The sequence below is a fragment of the Toxotes jaculatrix genome, chromosome 24 (genome assembly GCF_017976425.1).
Source record: "Toxotes jaculatrix isolate fToxJac2 chromosome 24, fToxJac2.pri, whole genome shotgun sequence".
NCBI classification, from domain to species: Eukaryota; Metazoa; Chordata; class Actinopteri; family Toxotidae; genus Toxotes; species Toxotes jaculatrix.
This window is the reverse complement of record NC_054417.1, coordinates 725,254-743,875: the sequence shown is the minus strand read 5'-3', so window position 1 is coordinate 743,875 and position 18,622 is coordinate 725,254. Positions and strand designations below refer to the sequence as shown.

The 18,622-nt window shown below is 47.9% G+C and overlaps 1 protein-coding gene across 1 annotated transcript; it reads left to right on the top strand.

Moving 5' to 3' along the window:
- The first annotated feature begins 252 nt into the window (after positions 1 to 252).
- Positions 253 to 18,373, top strand: nhsl1a (NHS-like 1a). Its single transcript, XM_041032782.1, has 9 exons — positions 253 to 338; positions 8,323 to 8,433; positions 9,248 to 9,396; positions 10,423 to 10,662; positions 10,925 to 11,070; positions 11,174 to 11,567; positions 11,659 to 15,472; positions 15,766 to 15,853; positions 16,404 to 18,373. Exons 1-9 carry the CDS (start codon positions 302 to 304, stop codon positions 17,110 to 17,112), a joined length of 5,688 nt encoding a protein of 1,895 aa, XP_040888716.1. The 5' UTR covers positions 253 to 301; the 3' UTR covers positions 17,113 to 18,373.
- The last annotated feature ends 249 nt before the right edge of the window (positions 18,374 to 18,622 follow it).

Below are 18,622 nucleotides of genomic sequence, written 5' to 3'. Positions count from 1 at the left end.
GTTTGGGAACCACTGGACTTGAAGCACCAATGAAATCTGTGCTTATTCTATTATATAACAACATGATGCAGATGGAATATTTTTATAGATGATATATGTGCTGCTGAGTAACTGGGTTATCTTGCGTGTGTGTGTGTGTGTGTGTGTGTGTGTGTGTGTGTGTGTGTGTGTGTGTGTGTGTGTGTGTGTGTGTGTGTGTGTGTGTGTGTGTGTGTGTTTGTATCCAGGGCAGACTAAGGTGATTAATGAAGCTATTTCTGTCCAGAGAAGCAAATAACACCTGGGGAGGGAAGACGACTACATGTTCCATCACCCACTTCAGTTCATCTTTCAGTCAGGTGTGTTTCTGTGTAGCATCTGTGTGTGTGTGTGTGTGTGTGTGTGTGTGTGTGTGTGTGTGTGTGTGTGTGTGTGTGTGTGAGAGAGAGAGAGAGAGAGAGAGACCTTCAAACCACCAGGCAGGTGTCTAATTGGCTGCTGTGGGAGATGCTTGTTTGGTTGGTTGCTGAGCGACAGTTTTTCTCAGAGGTCCACATTTTGTTAAAAACAGCCTTGATAATAAACATTCAATTACGTTTATTACTGTAACTAAACACACAGTCACAGGAAAGTAAAAGTAAAGTTATCTGACGCTGAAGCACTTTATTGAGCCAGTTCTGAGTGGTGTCCAAAACTTAACGGACGCTCAGCTGTTTACCCTCTTGTGAGCAGTAAACTGATAATAATAATGACTCATTTTGTGCAGTGTCACGTGACATAGATGAACATTTCTACAAAAGCAAAGATTAGAGTTTGTGTCGCAGAAAAATACTTCAGTGAAGTAGAGTTACCTCGAAGATGGGGATAATTACGCTCCTGCTGTTTGTGAGCTCCACTTATTTTAAACTATAATAAAACATCCTATTTTATTTGTTAGTTTTTTTTATTTATCTGCATCTGCAAATTAAATTAACTGCTGTACTCAAGTACAGTACTTTATTTAAACAGCATGTAATTGTAAATAGAAAATTTGGAAAATAAAGAAAAACAATTAAAGCCTAATAAATTACTTCAGACTGGGCTTTTGTTTTGAAAAGTAGCACCAGAACTGGATCAAAACTTTATTTAAACAACAACAACCAAAAAAATCATCATCAGGTTGAAGGTCAGCTGTTAGAGTTTCAGTCTGCCAGAAGAGAAAGAGGGAGGGGGCTGATGAGGGAGAGAAAGTTAGGGTTAAACAAGGATTGCTTTCAGTGAGGAAAGAGAGAGAGAGAGGGAGGGGGCTTTTATTGTGGTAGAACGAGGAAGGGGAGACAGAGAGAGCGAGCGAGAGAGGAATCTGTGTTTGAACTTGTGTTTTCCTTCAGTCTTTGTTAGCTGAGATTCACTTCCATACACACACTCTGTCACAGACACACACACACACACACCGGGCAACAGCGGGCGAGCGAGGACGACATGCTCTGCTTAAAAGGTGAGAGAGAGAGAGAGAGAGAGAGAGAGAGAGAGAGGGTGGTAGAGAGAGAGAGAGAGAGGTAGAGAGAGGTGGTGAATTCATGGAGAAGTTTAAAAGTTTAGAAAAATGCTGCATATAAAAGTGTGTGTGTGTGTGTGTCTGTGCATGTGTGTTGCTAAAAACTTCACAGAGGACTCCAGCTGTGTGTACGTGCGTGTGTGTGTGTGTGTATTTGCGCAGATGTAGGTCATTTTGTCCGCTAGCTGTCAACATTGTTAACACACACACACACACACACACACACACACACACACACACACACACACACACACACAGTTATCTCCATAACCTTTTCTGTTGCAGAGAGAAAGATTCATGCAGGGAAAGTGTCGACTCCACAGGGTGTGCTGCAGTCCTTTGTGCTTTCTGTAGCCGTTACTATGGTTACGTCTACTAATACTACAGCTACTACTGCTTGTACTACTGCTGCTTCTAACACCACCGTTGCTGTTGTTGAAATGCTTCTCGCAGCGTTTTGTGTTGAAATTGAATCCTTGTGGCTCGTGGCAGAAGTGGAAGTTTTGGGTCAGGAGGCATGTGCATTCTTGAGTTTGACACGTGCAGGTGTGTGTGTGTGTGTGTGTGTGTGTGAGTGTGAGTGTGTGTGAGTGTGAGTGTGAGTGTGTGTGAGTGTGAGTGTGTGAGAGAGAGAGTCAGTAATCATTGCTGGCCTGTTGAGGCAGGCTGAAACATCCCATTCAGCTTCCAAAACACAGCTGTTGTGCCCCTGTGCAGCGCAGAGCAGCACACTGAGGGGTTTTGAGTGGATCTGCAGCTTCAGCCATGATGCAGACTTTCACCGGTGTTTACAAATGAAATGCAGACACCAGCTGCAACAGAAACTGGAACTTTAAATCATGATTAACTGCAGCTGTATTTATTGTATGTTTACAGGGTTATGGTTAGCACGTTGTTCAACATGACCGTCAGATGTTAATTCAGCTTTTAAAAGCCCAGCGATCTTTCCTGGGGTTGTGCACCTTTCAGGCCACAGGACTGTCATGATATGCAGGGATCGAGTGGAAGTCAAAGTCAAAACTTCACCAACTCCTACATGGTGTTCACTTCAAAACACCATGTCAGGAGAGACATGACAGAGGTCAGGTGACCACAGCATGACTGGCTGCACAACGAGCCCATCATTAGATCAGTGTGACTGAGGAAAAGACAGAAAACTAGTTTTTCTCCCGTTTTCATTCAAGAAAAGAAGAAAAATATAAAATAACACGAGGCTTAACAGGTGGATTTGAATTAGTGAATGTCAGTGTGTGGATGTAAGGTCAGAGTTGTTGACCTTTTGTTGTCTGATTCTGCGATTCAAAAATAGAATTACCCAGTTTGACACAGTAATACAGTATCAAGCAGCATGTGGTGTGTGTGTGTGTATGTGTGTGTGTGTGTGTGTGTGTGTGTGTGTGTGTATGTGTGTGTGGTAAATACCTGTCCCTCATAGGCCATCTGCAGACCTGGATAATCCCTGTTAGTAGATTAGGAGCAGAGAGGAGAGGAAACAGAGCAACGCACTGTCAACACCTCTGAAGGAAAAACTGCATTTGCTGTTGAAATGTTGTTGGACTGGGATCGGTTTTTGGATTTGCGAACTCCCGGAGAGTTTTGGGTTTTGGTTTTGGAGGTCTGAGGGTTTTAATGTGAAGGAATGAGAGGACGGTACACAGAGATATTAGAAGTTTTAATTGTGGCTGACGGTTTTGAAGCTGTTGTAGAGTTTTTATGCCAAATCTTAAGGCTCTTTTACTGTGAAATATTTAGAGCTTTTATCATGAACGTCTGTTTTGAGAGGTTTTATTTTGAATGAGTACGGTTTTGTGAAGGTTTATCACATCGCTTTTACTGTGAAAAATATTCATGCTCTTATTGCGAAGGCTACAAAACTTTCGAAGGCTTTCGTTTCCTTTGTCTACCTTTGAGGCTTTTTGTGAAGAATAATACTAGTTTGTGGTTTTTCTTTTTGTGAATCGCTCAGTACTTTCATTGTTGAATTTTGGGCATTTATTTTGCAATGATGAAAGACTGAGAAAACGTGTTTTCTTATTTACAAAAAAAACATAGATGTTACTGTGGAGGACAGAAGCATTTGAGTTTTTAAAGGACTGAATGCTTTTTTAAGGAAAGAACTTTTCTTGAAGAACTGAATGCTGTTTAGACATTTATTGTGAAAAATTTGAAAAAAAAAAGAACAGCTTTTATGATGAAGGACTGGAGACCCTTTATTGTGAAAAGATGAAAACATCAACAAGGGAATAGCGTAGGCTTGGGATTTGTCTGTGATCTGTTCTGAGGGCCAACCAGTCACCGAACATCCAATCACCACTGGGCAGGATGATTTCCTATGTGGAGTGTCTGGGTGGAGAGGGGGCGGGGCCTGGTGTAGCGTCACGCTGCTGGAACACAGGTCCTGATGAAGAGCGAGACGAGCTTCTTCCACGCAAGATGGCCGCCCTGCAACCGAAAACGGAGGGCAGCCTGCGCCGCCGCCTGCTCAGCGCCAAAATCCTCCAGCACCATGACGCCATCATGGGGATGAATGCAGGTGGTTCGGCCAGCAGGCCAGGGTCTCCCTCAGGTGACAAAAAGCCACTCCCACCTCACTTTCAATATCCAGGCAACAGCCCCTGGTACCGCCCCCAGCACCTACCACCACACCCCCATGTCTACCCTTCCTTTACCCCGGAGGGTCATGGGAAGCTATTCCTCGCTCCAGAGGTTTGTGGGAAACCCCACTCGCAATCCCCGCCCCTTCAGCCGCAGCGCTCCACTTGCCCCATTCTCACCCAGCGGCGCCGAACAAGCTCATGTCCCCCTACCCCGGAGCCCCGACCCGGCTACACCATGTCCGTCCCCTCCCCTCTCAGTGCCCCGCACCCCCTCAGGGAGCTGGAGGTGCCCCCGCAGTACCGCTACCAGCCCAACAGGAGGCGCAGAACCAGCTTCTTCTGCTTCAGACGGCGCCGAGGACGGAGCTCTGGGATGGAAACCACGCAAACCACGCCCCTTCTACACAGAGGTACTGTTAGGAATCATGGGTAGTACTAGAACTTCTTATATCACTAGTACAAGTACTACGACTCTGTCCCAGCTGCTGTAACCCTGTTTTTAACCCTGCATTTGTCTGACTCTTTTTGTCCGGTTGATCTCAGCTGGTTTTGTTTGGTGCTATACTGTCCTGACTGGTCCCATTTTGGCTCTGGTTGGTCCTCAGTCCTACCAGCTTCACTTGTTTGGCCTATGTGGTCCTGAATGGTCCCAGCTTTGGCTTTGTTTGATATTGCTGGTCCCGGTTGCCCCGGTTTTCCTAATTTTGCTGTATTTTGTCCTGAGTTGTTCCCGTAGACCTTCTTCACTGTAGACATTCCGACATGTCAAAGCAGGAAAGGGACAGGTGTCACTAACAGCCACAGTTAAATTGTAATCGCTAAGGTTTTGAGATACACCTGTGCTTTTCCTGCCTTCACCAGTCAAAGTGTCTGCAGTGAAGAAGGTCTGTGAGCCTGGTCTGTCCCTGATTCACCCAGCGCTGAGCAAATTATTGCTCTCAGTTTCTTCATATATAAATCAGAATATTAAAACAGCTGCTCTCTGACTGCAGATCTCTGCTGATTACACACACAGTCCCATACAGTGTGTTTCTGTCTGATCAATAATGTATCACAGCTACAGTGAGCTGTTATTCTCACATAACAAACCAAAACACACAGAACAAAAACACACCAGCTCTCCATGTTCTTACTTAATTAACTCCCCAGTGTGTGTAATCTGTGTGTGTGTGTGTGTGTGCGCGCGCGCGTGTGTGTGCATGTGTGTGCATGTGTGTGTGAGCAGGGATTAGCTGCAGCTCCATACCCTACGCTAATGGCTAATTCCTGTAATAGCAGATGTACAGGCTTTACCATGCAACAGCTGCTGCCTGTTAGCTTCACCTTCAACCTTCAACCTCATTCCACAGCTGACCCACACCTGGATCTGTGCGTCTGCCTTTGTTATCCCCTCCTCGCTGTTTGGAGACTGATTTCCATTGGCGGTTGATTCTGGTCACACCTGACTCCATGTTGGTTGTTGACAGTTCCCTTTCTGATTGGACAGCAGAGAAATCAGAGCTTTTCTGCTGTGTTTCCACTGTGTGTGTGTGTGTGTGTATATATATATATACACTGTGACATAATGATAGTGTGGCCTACTTACTGTCTAATTAATTAAACTAATTAAAGTGGTGAAGACAGACGGACGGACGGACAGGCTGTCAGGCATGAAGACAGAAGTAATTAGCTGCTCCACTGGCCCACATAGTTGGCACACTTACAGACTGGAACTGTCCCAGTTTGTGACTGGTGATGATGAAGGTGATCTTCAGCTCCGTCAACTGCCGTCAACACTCTCGTTATAATTTAAGTGAATTTACAGAAATATTTGTGTTAAAATGGTACAGAATACAACAAGAACATGCATATATCAGTTTTATCGGGAGTATTGATATCTGCTGATATTGATACAGAGTATCAATAACCTGGATATCAGTGTTCAGAGTAACCCTGGTGCCCAGATGTTCTGATATAGAAGATCAGCTGTGTCCATTGTTGTGTTTAGCAGGACACCTCGTTGTCGAGCTTAATTCTGTCCCCAGCCTTCATCTTGCCCCAAAAAAAGGTGGTGGGGGAGCGAAGTCTGCTCCGTTTGAAAGCTTGTGCAAAGGTAGAAACACAAGAGGAGAGAAACAGGGAGGGCAGCGAACACAGAGCATAAAAGATGAACATCACACACACTCACACTTTCACTTCTCTTTCTTCATGTCCCTTGATCTACAAAGCATCATGTTTTGTCTGTGTGTGTGTGTTAGCTAATGCAGTATTTGTGGGTAACCTTCATCACCTGGCGACACACATGAAGGACACACACGCATGTGCTGGCTCCCTGCCCACATGGTGTGTGTGTCTGAAAATAAGAAAGGAAGACGAGGGGGGGGGGGGGGGGTGAGGGACATAGAAACAGAACAGTGGCGAGAGACAGAGAGAGAGAGGTGGGAGGAGAGTGATGTTGCAGCGAGTCGAGCTGCATTACTGCTGCTGCTCGCCCGCTCTCTCTCTCTGTCTGCTGCAGCCTCAGGAGTGTGTGTGTCGAGTGTGTGTGAGTGAGTGTGTGGCGTCGTTATGGTTCTGATCGGAGCAGCGATCAAATCCGTCCTGAAGTATCTCAGTAAGACCAGAGGTGAGTGTGTGTTCATGTTTATGGGTGTGTGTGTGTGTGTGTGTGTGTGTGTGTGTGTGTGTGTGTGTGTGTGTGTGTGTGTGTGTGTGTGTGTTGATTAACTGGTTTAACAGCTGTGCTGCTATGCTGGGCGAGGGAGCATCATTTGTATACATGGAGAGAGTAGTTATAGAGATGATGTGGTTCTCTGAAGATGACCTCATGAAATCCAGCTCTCTGATTGGCTGGCATGTGTCAACACAGGTTAGGACTTTAACTCTGTTCTAAATCTGAGCTCAAGGTGTATTAAACTGCAGGTAACCATAGCAACAATTCTGTTACCCGACTCAAGGACCCTTGGAACTTCCTCAAGGACGGTTTTTGCTTCCTCCAGGAGCCCTTCAGCCACCTCAAAGGGCCCCAGGAACATTTGTATAATCCCTAAAACCTTCTCAAGGAGCCCGGGGACCCTCTCAACAACATCTGGTACCTTCCCAAGGAACTCCAGGAACTTGGACCATGGACCGTTTGAGTGTCATTGTGAAGTGTTACTTCACAATAATGCATGGAACCTGTTCAGGTACACCTAACATCCCCCGAGGTGCCCCTGGGACCTTCTCAATGACCATTTGAATCTCCTCAAAGACCACTGGGAGCTCCTCTGGAGCCTTTCCAAGGACCCCAGGGACCACCTCAAAGATCTGTGTAACCTCCTCAAGCACCATGGGAATGCCTGGTACCTTTTCAAGGTCCCTTGTTGGGACTTATTCAAGGATCAGGTGTGTCTTGGGTACTTCTCAAGAATGGATGGAACCCCCTCAACAATCCCACAAACATTCTCAAGGGCTCCTGGGGCATCCTCAAGCACCATTTAAGCACCTGTAGCTCCTTATTACCTTATCAAACACCCTACGATCTACTCAAGGAGAATTCAGCCCACCCCAGAGACCACTGGTACCATTTAAAGTGACCCTGGCAGTGATATACTTTAAATGACTGAGGTCATGTAGCTTGTGTTCCATTGCATTGTGCAGTTCATTGCATGGAGTCATGGTGCTTTGTGTTAATCACTGATTTTGTGATTCATTTCCCAGGTTTTTTGAACTTGATGAATTGGGAGCTAAATGTTGTCGCCTGTGTTCAGCTCTAAGTGTCTCTGAGCAAGACGCCAAACCCACAGTTTCTCCTGAAATGTGCGGGACAGTCACCTTGGACAGAAGTGTCTCCAAATGAAATATAGTGTGTTATTGTCTCACTGACTGTTAATGTGTCAATGAGGGACGTTTTTGGTTTTGAATTTCAGAGCTCCGTCTCTTCTAAACTGCAGAAATCTGAGACTTTCTCTTCACATCTGTCCACTAAATACCACATCCAATCAAACTGCTGCTCCTTCAAAATAAAAGCCCCCTGGCACTGTGTGTGTCTCTGAGGTCACCTTGAGGAGTGCTGAGTGCTGCAACACTGATCATCACTGTTCCTCTGTGAGTGTGTGTGTGTGTGTGTGTGTGTGTGTGTGTGTGTGTGTGTGTGTGTGTGTGTGTGTGAGAGAATGGATTTGCTGAAACAAGATTAAACACAGAAACCAGTCACACACACTGAACTGTTGTTTTACTCTGTCTCTGCAGCAGGGGACAGGGACAGCAAGTGGTCTGTTCACTACACTACCCAGAAGCCTCAGCAGGGTCTGGTCTTCATCCCTGGAAAAAGAAGATCTGGCAGCGCTGATGACCTGCAAGGTGAGAGGTCAAACGAACAGCTCGTCTCTCAGTTAATGTTTTTCTGTAACGTGGTAGAGGTCACAGAGGAAGTTCAGGTCGACCAAACGTCGCCGTGTCAACTTCACCGTCACACAGCTCCAGCTCTCAGCGAGCTGGCTCAGTTCGTTTGGTAAATCTCAGATCAGTGATCTGCGTGATCACATCTGACACCTTGAATTCTGCTGAAACAGAAATTTCAATAAACATTTGTCAATAAATTCATCAAATACTGAAGCAGATTGCAGAGAGCTGCAGGGGTCTGCCAGCAGCACGCACACACACGCAGCACGCACACGCACACACACACACACACACGCACACACACACACACACACACACACGCACACACACACACAGTGTGCTGCAGACTGCATCACAGCAGCTGCAGTGCCACATGTCAGCCCCCCCCCCCCCACACACTCCGCCTCAGTGACTCTGCTCCTTTCATGTACTTCAGTATCAGCTAATGCTGAATTGATATGATTGATTGATTGATTGATTGATTGATTGATCGGTTGATTGGTTGATGAAGAAGCGTCAGCATCATAATTTGACACCTTTTCACCTGATTTATGGATTTCCTGATTCCACACCATAATGATTTTCATGTATTGAGGTGTCTCTCACACAGAATAAAAAAAGTTGACCGTTGGCTGATTGATTGATTGATAACCTCTCATTTCTTTGAATTAGGTACTTGATTGATTATTGGCCATATGAACAGTGTCTCACCTGCCTTATGTTCTCTGTCATGTATGTATGAACGTGTGTGTGTGTGTGTGTGTGTATGTAGCGTGTAACGGGCTGACTCAGCATGGCTACAGCGGACCCACCAGCTCTCACCTCCATCAGCCGAGCCCCGCCTCCCCTCTGTCCTCCTCTGGCCTGGACCAATCAGAGGGCAGCACACGCAGAGGGTGGAAGGACAAAAGCCGGAAGATGGTTAGTGACACACACACACACACATACACAGAAAAACAGTGCCACACATGATATTAACATGGAGTCAGAGCTGGTGTTAGTTCATGAATATTAATGAGGCTGAAACAGACTGCGGCAGAACAAAGACGACACAGCAGAGACTCAGCCACAGCTAACTCACTTTTTTTGGCCTATATTTCTTCACAGTTCACAGTGAACTCATAGATGCACAGACACCTCTCACTGGATCACTGTGATACTGAAGGAAACTTAAAAACAGCAGAATTCTGAATGGAGTTCTGTGGTTATAACGAGTGTCTTTTCTCTGTGACTTATAATCGGGTTTATGGATATTTATTTGTGATAGATATCAGATCCTCTGGTCAAACTGAGCTGCTGACACTTTTTCTCTCATTGTTTTGCTTGTGTCATCTTTGTTTTTTATCTTTGTTTTAATTTGTCTCCTTTCTCATGATCGCATGATTTACTTTTCTTTCAGTCTTTTTTTTTTGCTGTCTCTCACCCACTTCTCCTCTCCTTCTCTCAGAGGTCCAGATTCTTGGACTTTCTGTCTCACTCTTGCTTTTCAGTTTGTTTCAAGTTTTCAGTTTGGAGGAGAAAGGTAAACATGGATCAAACCAGACTGATTTACACTAGACTAGAGGGAAGTAGGCTAAACTACCTTTAACTGTGGTTAAACCGGATTCTTCTGGGCTGATTTAGACTCTGTTTGAGTTAAATTCAGCTACACTCTCATCCTTACCAGGCTCAAATGGACACTGAGACTAGGCTGACCTGGTTTTAAATGAGACATTATTACAGTTAATCTAAGCACCATTTGATTAAAGCTGACATTAACAGGTTAAACTATATTTTAGTAGATTTAACTGCAGCAGCTGCACAGATGTTTAACTCAGCCCTACCTGGCTAAATTAGTCTCCATTACACTTGAATTAGATTTGATTGTGGTGAATCTTGGTGCTACCAGGTCAAACCAGACTCTACCAACATGTGAGTCACAGCTTGTTTCGTTTTGTTTTCTCTCAGTCGTCAGCCTCCTCAGACGAAGAGGAGAGGTTCATCTTGAACAACACACGACCTCTGACCCCGCTTGTCCTGAACCCTGTCCATCTCACCTCTTGTTGGGACGTCTTTGCCCCCGCATATGAGCCAACAATTGACGTGGAGATGGAGCTGACCCCTCGGCTTCCGACACCGGAGGAGAGGATGAGGCAGCAGGCCGAGGCAGTTCCAGCTGATATAGTCCCTATCGATATAACAGGTGGGGTTCTGCACTCACATCCAGGTTCTAATATTAAATCTAATCATCAGTCTAACTAACGTTAAGACTCTGGACTCAGCTTGTACTTCAGAGACTGAGACTGGACTTGAAACTCGACTCTGACACGGGACTCAGGTTTGGGGATAAACTTGAACTTGAGACTCAGGCTTAGATTCAAACTTGGGACCCGACTGTTCAACTAACACCGTCTCTTGTTCTACAAATCCACTAAGAACGTTTTGTCCTGTCTTCCACTCTTCAGGGGAGAGTTTTGATCGTCAGGCCAGTTTTCGGAGAACAGTTTCCAGTGCCGACTCGTTATCCAGGCGACCCCGCAACCTGAGCCGCCGCAAGACAGTTACTGGGATACCTGATAATGTCAGCCGGAAGCTGGGTATAAGCTCCACCCATTCATTCCAGCATGCATCGGTCTATCACTCAGTGTCGATCTTTTGAACCACCTCTTTTATTACAAATAATTTCTCCTTCTCTTCCTTTATCACCTCTGTTTTTAACGTCTGTCTCTCCAGACTCTCCTTTGGTCTCTTTGGTTCTCCCCGGCCAGTTCTCCACCGTGGGTCGACCTACCTCCTCCTCCTCCACCCACCAACAGAAGAACACAGAGGAGGTCTTGGAGAAGAAGGAGATGGGAGAAATCCAAAAGGAGGGGAAGTCATCAGTGCGGAGGATCCGAGCCCCAAGAGGAGAGGGGATGTCCAGTCTCATGGCCTCCCTTACCTCCTCCTCCCCACATGCCGACTCCTGTCACGACCACTCCACCTCCTGCTGCTCGTCCTTCCCTGAGGTCCACAGCCTCCCCCGTCTGTCAACCAACTCCTCTCTGAGCTCCGAGGCCAGCTGTAACAGCGTCTCCTACAGGACCCTCAGTGCCTCCTCATCTTGCTGCCAGGTCAGTTTAGGAGAAAATATTGTCACGTGTGACTAAATAACTAAAACGAAAAATAAGAGTCTTTCTCTCTGTTTCTCTTTTTCTTCTCTAGTCACAGGATCTACAGGGTTTCCCCAGTGACCTCCGGCCCCTGCTGCCCTTTGACCCCACTGCCAGAATCATCCCACAGTCTCCCATCTCCTCCTCCTCTTCTGTTCCTTCCTCCCCCGTCGTCTCCTCCCTTCCCAGCACCCCTGGCTGTGCCTTGCAGCCAGAGTGGTCTTATCCCAGTGACAAGCCCCTGAAGGAGGCTGCCCTTCCCCACAGTTCCCCTTCTTCCTCCCACTACCTCTCCTCTTCCTCCATCGCAGACTCAGAGTCTCACTTTAGCTGCCAGGTATTGGATGACCAACCCACCGCCCAGCAGGACAGCCAATGCTCATATAGCGGTGGGTCCTACAGTGGGGAGAGATGGAGCTACCAGCCCCTGTCCCCCAGCTCCAGTGTCCACAGCGGCCAGACTGGGAGTGACTGGAACGGCATCACCCTCAATCCCCTCCTCTCTTCTGGTCGCTCCTCCCCAACTTACACGGAGAGCAACTCCCTGTGCTCAGAGAAGATGGCTTCTTCTTCCTCACTGAACTGGCAGAAAAGGAAATCCAGCACTTCCTCGTCCTGCTCTCACACTATCACCCGCAGCATCTCCCTCCGCAAGTCCAAGCGTCCTCCTCCTCCACCGCTACGCTCTGACTCTCTGAGGCGCCGGCCAGGTCGTAATAAATCCTCCCGCTCCTCCGCCAGTCCTCGCCAGGAGCGCAGTCCCCGCCTGGAGCGCACCGCCCAGCAGACGCCCACCTCGTCTCCCCAGACCTTCCATGACCCCTGGGTGCCCCGAAGTAACACCAAGAGACGCCAGAGTGGGTTTACCTGCGGGACAGTCACAACCTTTGAGCCCTTACACCTGGACTGCCAGGCAGCAGCATCTGCTGACTCCCCTCCTTCCGAGCACCTTCCGCCAAGCCCTGGTCCCTCCCAGACCCGCGCCTTCACCCCTGGCTCTCCAGGTCCAGCTGCGTCTTCCATGGCTGGACTGCAGCGCCTCGCCTCGCCCTCCAGTGGCTACTCCAGCCAGTCTAACACTCCCATTCCTGGCACTCCTGTGTCTTCCCCCCTCACTCCGTCCTCCCCTCTCACAGCAAGCCCCGGGGCCTTCTCCCTCCCCCCGACCTCCCCCTTTCCCACTTCAAACTCGTCCACCTTTCCCGTGTCCCATGCTGTCTCCTCCCTGCCCAGGACGAAGTCTCGTTGTGAAGGGAGACCAAAGCCACCTGTGCCAGAGAGGAAGTCTTCACTCTTCTCCTCCCTCTCCTCCTCGTTTTCCTCCACCTCCTCCCTCTCCTCCTGCACTTCCTCAGACTCTTCTGCCAGGCATCCTCTTCTCCCTCCTCCACCTCCTCCACCTCCTCTACCAGAATTCCCCTCTCTTAGACCTCCTCTCTTCTACACCTCCATTCATGAGTCTGCTCCTCCTGCTCCTCCTCTTCCACATTCCTGCCTGCCTGGTCCTTCTTTCACCAAATTCTCTGCTGCTCCTCCTCCTCCACCTTCATCTCTTCCTCCACCCCCTCCTCCTCCTCCTCCACCACCTCCTCCTCTCCCACCTTCATCCCTCCCCACTCCTCCTCCTCTTCCTCCTTCCTCCCGGCCTCCTCCTCCCCCCTACTCCTATGCTGTCAGGCAGACCTCCCATCATGCTCTGATGTGCACAGTGTCATCAACCAACTTCCCTCCTCCCCCAATTTCCCCACCTCTTCCCCCTCCTTCTCCTCTTCCTCCCCCTCCAGAACTCCCAGCCTTGCCAATCACTGACTTCCCTCCACCTCCACCTCCACCTCCTCCTCCTCCTCCTCTGCCTGCTCTCCCCACATGCCCTGCCACCTTCCTACCCCCACCAAGTCTTGACAAGTCTCTGCAGCACTGTGTTAAAGTGGCTTCACCCCTCCGCCCCCTTGTCACTGCACAAGCTTTGCAAGGCATCAAGCTTCGCTCAGTCAAGAACCAGGAAGGCCTGCTTGCTAGCATCGTGGTGGCTAATGCTACATCTGCTGATGCTACGGTCCACATCCAAGCTGACACACAGTTAGCTAATGTTAATCCTGACGGCCCGGCCCGCACTGATGTTGCAGCTGGACACGAATCAGAGCATGATCACTTGAACGTAACAAACAGCGAGATGAGCGCTCCCAAGGACGAGTCAGCTCACGCTAATCTTCAGAGCCTGCGCGGTATTGTTCCTGGTTCAGCTAAGCAGAGAGGCTCCTGTCCTCAGGGGACAACTGCTCCAGACATCCAGTCCAATGAAAGACAGAGGACGGGTTCAGATATGGACGCTGCGCCGGCAAACAATCAAGTCTTCAGTCCTGACGGTCCCTGGATGAAACTGTCTGATGCTACTGACAAAAGCTACATCAACACAAGTGTTCAAAATCCTCCTTTACAACAACAACAGCTCAAAGAGACAATATTAGCAGATGCTGAGAAAAGTGACCCTGCAGAGAGACAGGGGATCACTGTGTGGCACAGAGACAACATAAGAAAATTGTCAGAGAGCAAAGACGAAGACACAAAGGACAGGAATCATCCAGACGTGTGGAATCACAGTGGAGCTGATGGAGATTCAGCAGCATGCAGTGACTTTAAACAGAGTGGTGATTTGCTTCGTTCCCCAGAGAAGCCGGTCCTGCCAAAGAAGCCTGATCTCTGCATCCTGAGTCTCATGACGTCTCCTGAGGCCAGACGAGAACCAGGTGGGTGGAAGAGCGGTGGACAAATCACATCGCCTTCTTCTGGGCTCAGCAACCAATCACAGCTTTCCTCTGATTCCTCCTGCACAAACTCACACACACATCTGACCCACGGTACATTTTCACCAACCTGCACCACTACTGTCAAATCACTGACACACACGGCTTTACCTGCTCACTCAGTGCACACCACAGACTCACCTGCCAGCTCCCCTCAGAAGCAGAAGCCACCAGTTTTGCACAAGAAGCCAGATCTGTCGTTGACCTCACCCAGAGCAACCAAACCAGTCTTTGCATCTAAAAATACAGAGGTGGCCCCCAGAGGGACCCCTGGGACCTGTGGCACCCTGGAGATCACTGGCATTTCACAGACTCAGACCACCACAGGGACCAGTACCCCGGAGACCATGGCTGTCACGGAGGCCTGGAGAACCAGATGGACTCCACACACTATCAGTGGGACCATGAGAGCCCTGGAGAACTGTGGTACCTCAGGAACACGGGGAAGCTCAGAGACCTCCAACACCTTAAGGAACTCAGGGGAACGTGGAGCTTCAGCCCGAAAAGGTGGCACCCAGACTGGATCAGCAGACCCGCGTGGCCTCTTTCATAAGAGGATGATGAGGTCACAGTTGGCTGAAGATGAAGAGGAGGATGAGACAGAGAAGGTGGAAGACAAAGGGATAAAGACAGCGATGATGATGATGGTGACATCCACCAAAAAGAAAAAAGACAAAGCGAGGAAGAGGAGGAGGAGGAGGCCAGGCAGGGAACTGTTCATGCTGTCATCAGCAATGGAGCCCTCTCCTTCTTCATCATCATCATCATCATCGTCATCGTCATCATCCTCATCTGGAGATGAGCAAGATGTGATAAAAGAGAGAACAATGCAGAAGAGTGAGGGAGTGAGGATGACAAAGGCATGTGAACAAGAGACAAGTGATTCTGAGAGCTCCTGCGCTCTGATTGGTCAGAGCAGGTACTCTCTCAGCAGCGCACTGTCCACTGACAGCCTGCGGGGGGAGCTGTCGCTTCCAGACCTCCTGATACAGGAACCAGAGGAGGGCGAAGAGGAGGAGAGGACCAAGGAGGATGCAAAGGAGGTTGGACGGCCTCCAGATGGTAAGGGTTCACCAGAGCTGCTTTTTATTGGCCAGTTTCCTGCTCACACTCACTGTGAATAAAAAAATCCCCACTGCTGTGAAGCACGAGGTCTGGTTCAGTCAGAGTGCTGCTGAGGAAGAGCAGGGATTTCAGTTTGCCATTAAATGATGTGTGCAAAGTCCAACACGTGTCACAGTAACTTGCTCTGCAGGATTTAAAGAAAACTAAGAGTAAATAAAAAGTCAAAGTGAGTACACAGCTGTGGTACTTTGCATCTGGGTGGAACTCTCCCTCTTTGTTTTTCTGTCCAGCTGATCTGTTCGTCAGCGTCTCTGCAGATCAGATGTTCGTCTCCGGTCGACCACGAACCACAGAAGATCTGTTCGCTGTCATCCACAGGTAGGAACGCACACACACACACACACACACACACTGCAGACTCTGACTCTGTAACCCAGCAACCACGCTCTGACCTGTCTGTTTGATTCCTCTCTCTGCTGCTGTGGAGCAGTGCAGTATGGGAAGGCACAGCATGAATGCCCTGGTAGTCAGGGTTTGGCAGCAGGTAAAGCTGTGGTGGTCACTGAACGTGCAGTAGACAGAGTTCAGGTCCTGACTAGTTTTTCCTTCTTCCATATGGAGTTACAGTCCCTCCCTCCTCTTTTGTTTCTAAAATAGGAAGCATATTTATTTCTGATCCCCTTCTTCTCTAATTTGAAATTGTCTGTTTTCTTTGTTCCCCAGCTAGAAATCTTTCTTCCTGCTCTGTGACTGTGCTGCTTGTTTTCTGATTATGGTGCCTCTTGTTTTCTTTCTCGTAAGCTTAAGTAAGGAGTTTGGGAAGTGAGGCGGCAGGCGGGGCTCCAGCGCCGTCCTCAGGGCCAGACCTTAGATGGTCTTCTTACGGGACAGCACAAGAATGTGACTGGTTTCTTCCTGTTTGTCTCAGGTCTAAGAGGAAGATGCTTGGAAGAAGGAATCCAGAAGGTGATCGGCATCTCACCTCATCTTCCTCCTCCTCCTCCTCGCCCCCAGTGACTCCCACTGACCCCCTTCCCTGCCAGATGCGACCTGCAGCTCTCAAAAATCAAAGGTCGGCGAGGAGTGAGAGCTTTAAGGCGCTCTTGCTGAGGAAGGGGAGTCGGTCTGATTCGTCTCTGCGAATCTCAGCTGTCGAGCGGCTTCGCAAAGTTGCTTCTCTTACCATCGCTGCCGACCATCAGAGTTCGCCGCCGCAGCCACCAGATCAAACCCGAGTCAAACCCGCAAACCTGTCTCATACCTTAGATTCTCGCAGCATCAGTGCCCACCTGACTCTGGGCATACCTACGTCTCCCACGTCTCCGTGCAGTCAGAATTTCTCTGTGATGTTGGGTTTGAGACAAAGGGAACTGACGCATAATCACCTCCTCTTCACCTCCTCTCCCTTCTTCGTTCTCTCCTCCTCCTCAATGCGACCTCGCTCCCTCACTCCTCCCTGCTCCGGCAGCCGACGCTTTGCCGCTCGCTGCCGCCTCTTCGCTGCCCCTATGACCGCCATCTTTGAGGGAGAAGGTGAGGAGGAGGAGGAGGAAGACGACAAGGTTTTTGTTGAGTCACCAGGAACCCTGTTGGGAACCGAAGGAGAACTGAGCCAGAGATTGGTTGAGAGTTCTTGATGGACAGGCTAAGTTTATAGATGCAGCGAAGTAGATGTAGATGGAAGGTGTGATGCTTCTTCAAATCACAGGAGAACCTGATGTGATGAAGTCCGGCTCCTCTGCAGATCCTGATCGGGTTTACAGCTGTCCACCAACCTTCTGGGAACTGGATTGACCCGGACTGGACTGACTCGCCGCCTCAAGCGCTTAATTGAATTAATTGAACTGAAGCACACATGGTGACGCTCCAATAACAAAGGACGTGTCACTAGTAGCCACACTTAACTACAGGAGCCTGAGAAGGACATGTGTGTAATTAGTCCTCATGTTTTTTTCCCTCACCTGTGAATTATGATCTTAAAAAAACAAGCTTGTTGTAATAAAACAACTTTTACGTTCCCCCAACATCCCGTTAAAGCTCTCACTGTAAATTTAAACCTCAGTTTAAATTCTCTTTATTTGTCTTTTGCTTTGACAAGAAACTGATTTATGATTTTCCCCTGAACAGCTTGTTTTCTTGAGATCAAATGGTAAACGATATAAAATAATAATAATGTTACATGTAAGCAGTTTCCCAAAGGTTTCAGTATCTTCATACCACAGCTGTAAAAAGCCGTATCATGCCACACATGACAAGCCATCTTTGTAATGTAACTATCATCTCTTTTTCATGCATCTCACACAGTGAGATGGAGTTTAAGGTAAGTATAGGGAGGTAGCTGCGTGTGCATCACAGCACACAGACGTCTGTGACAGAAGGTCCGAACTCTTATCTCTGAACGTTATAATTGACCTTTTTCTATGTTACTCATCTACACTGACTGACACTATGGTTAATAAGGGACGTAGTTTGTCCTCTGCTGTAAATAATCCTGTTCCTCTTTCATTCTTATCACGTTTTCCTGTTTCTGCATCCTTTGTCTTCATGTTGCTGCTTCAGTTCTTTGAGCTTCAGTCTCCATCTTAACGAGTCACTGAGCCTCAGCTTCAAGCCTCACAGCTGATTGTCTTTCTCAGAGCAGCAGACAGTTGGACAAAGTAAGAGTCTGAGGGAGGATGGAGCTTTATAACATAATTATCTTTGGTGTGTGAACGTGCAAGGTTCAGATTTACTCTGTTCACCATTAAATATCTGCAGTTTAACTGGAATTATGGGAGAGAGTGGCAGAGGGAGGGAGGATATAAACTGGAGAAAATGGAAAAATGAAAGTTGAATGGAAATGTAGTTGTAAACATTAATCTGTAAATACAGGAAATGGTATGAATATGAGCAGATGGAGAAAAGGAAGCAATAAAGGACAGACTCACTATCTGAGGATTTACTCATTTGGTTTCTTGTTTTTTTTTGTTTTGTTTTTTTTTCAAGGTTTGTCACAAATGACCACAGAGGAGACGTGTGTGCTTTTGCTTACGCAGGATTTTAACTCATAAATGGACTTTTACCTTAATGCTCTGGCACTTTTACTTCAGTAGAAAGTCTGAATACTTTCAGGCATGTTCTTCCTTTGGCCACAGCTCAGTTAGTGAA

Coding starts and splice junctions, on each gene's coding strand:
- nhsl1a (XM_041032782.1), top strand. CDS start 302: ATGTTCCATCACCCACTTCAGTTCATCTTTCAGTCAG. Junction 10,663..10,924: donor CTATCGATATAACAGGTGGG/GTTCTGCACTCA, acceptor TCTTCAGGGGAG/AGTTTTGATCGTCAGGCCAG. Junction 15,473..15,765: donor GGTTGGACGGCCTCCAGATG/GTAAGGGTTCAC, acceptor TTTTCTGTCCAG/CTGATCTGTTCGTCAGCGTC.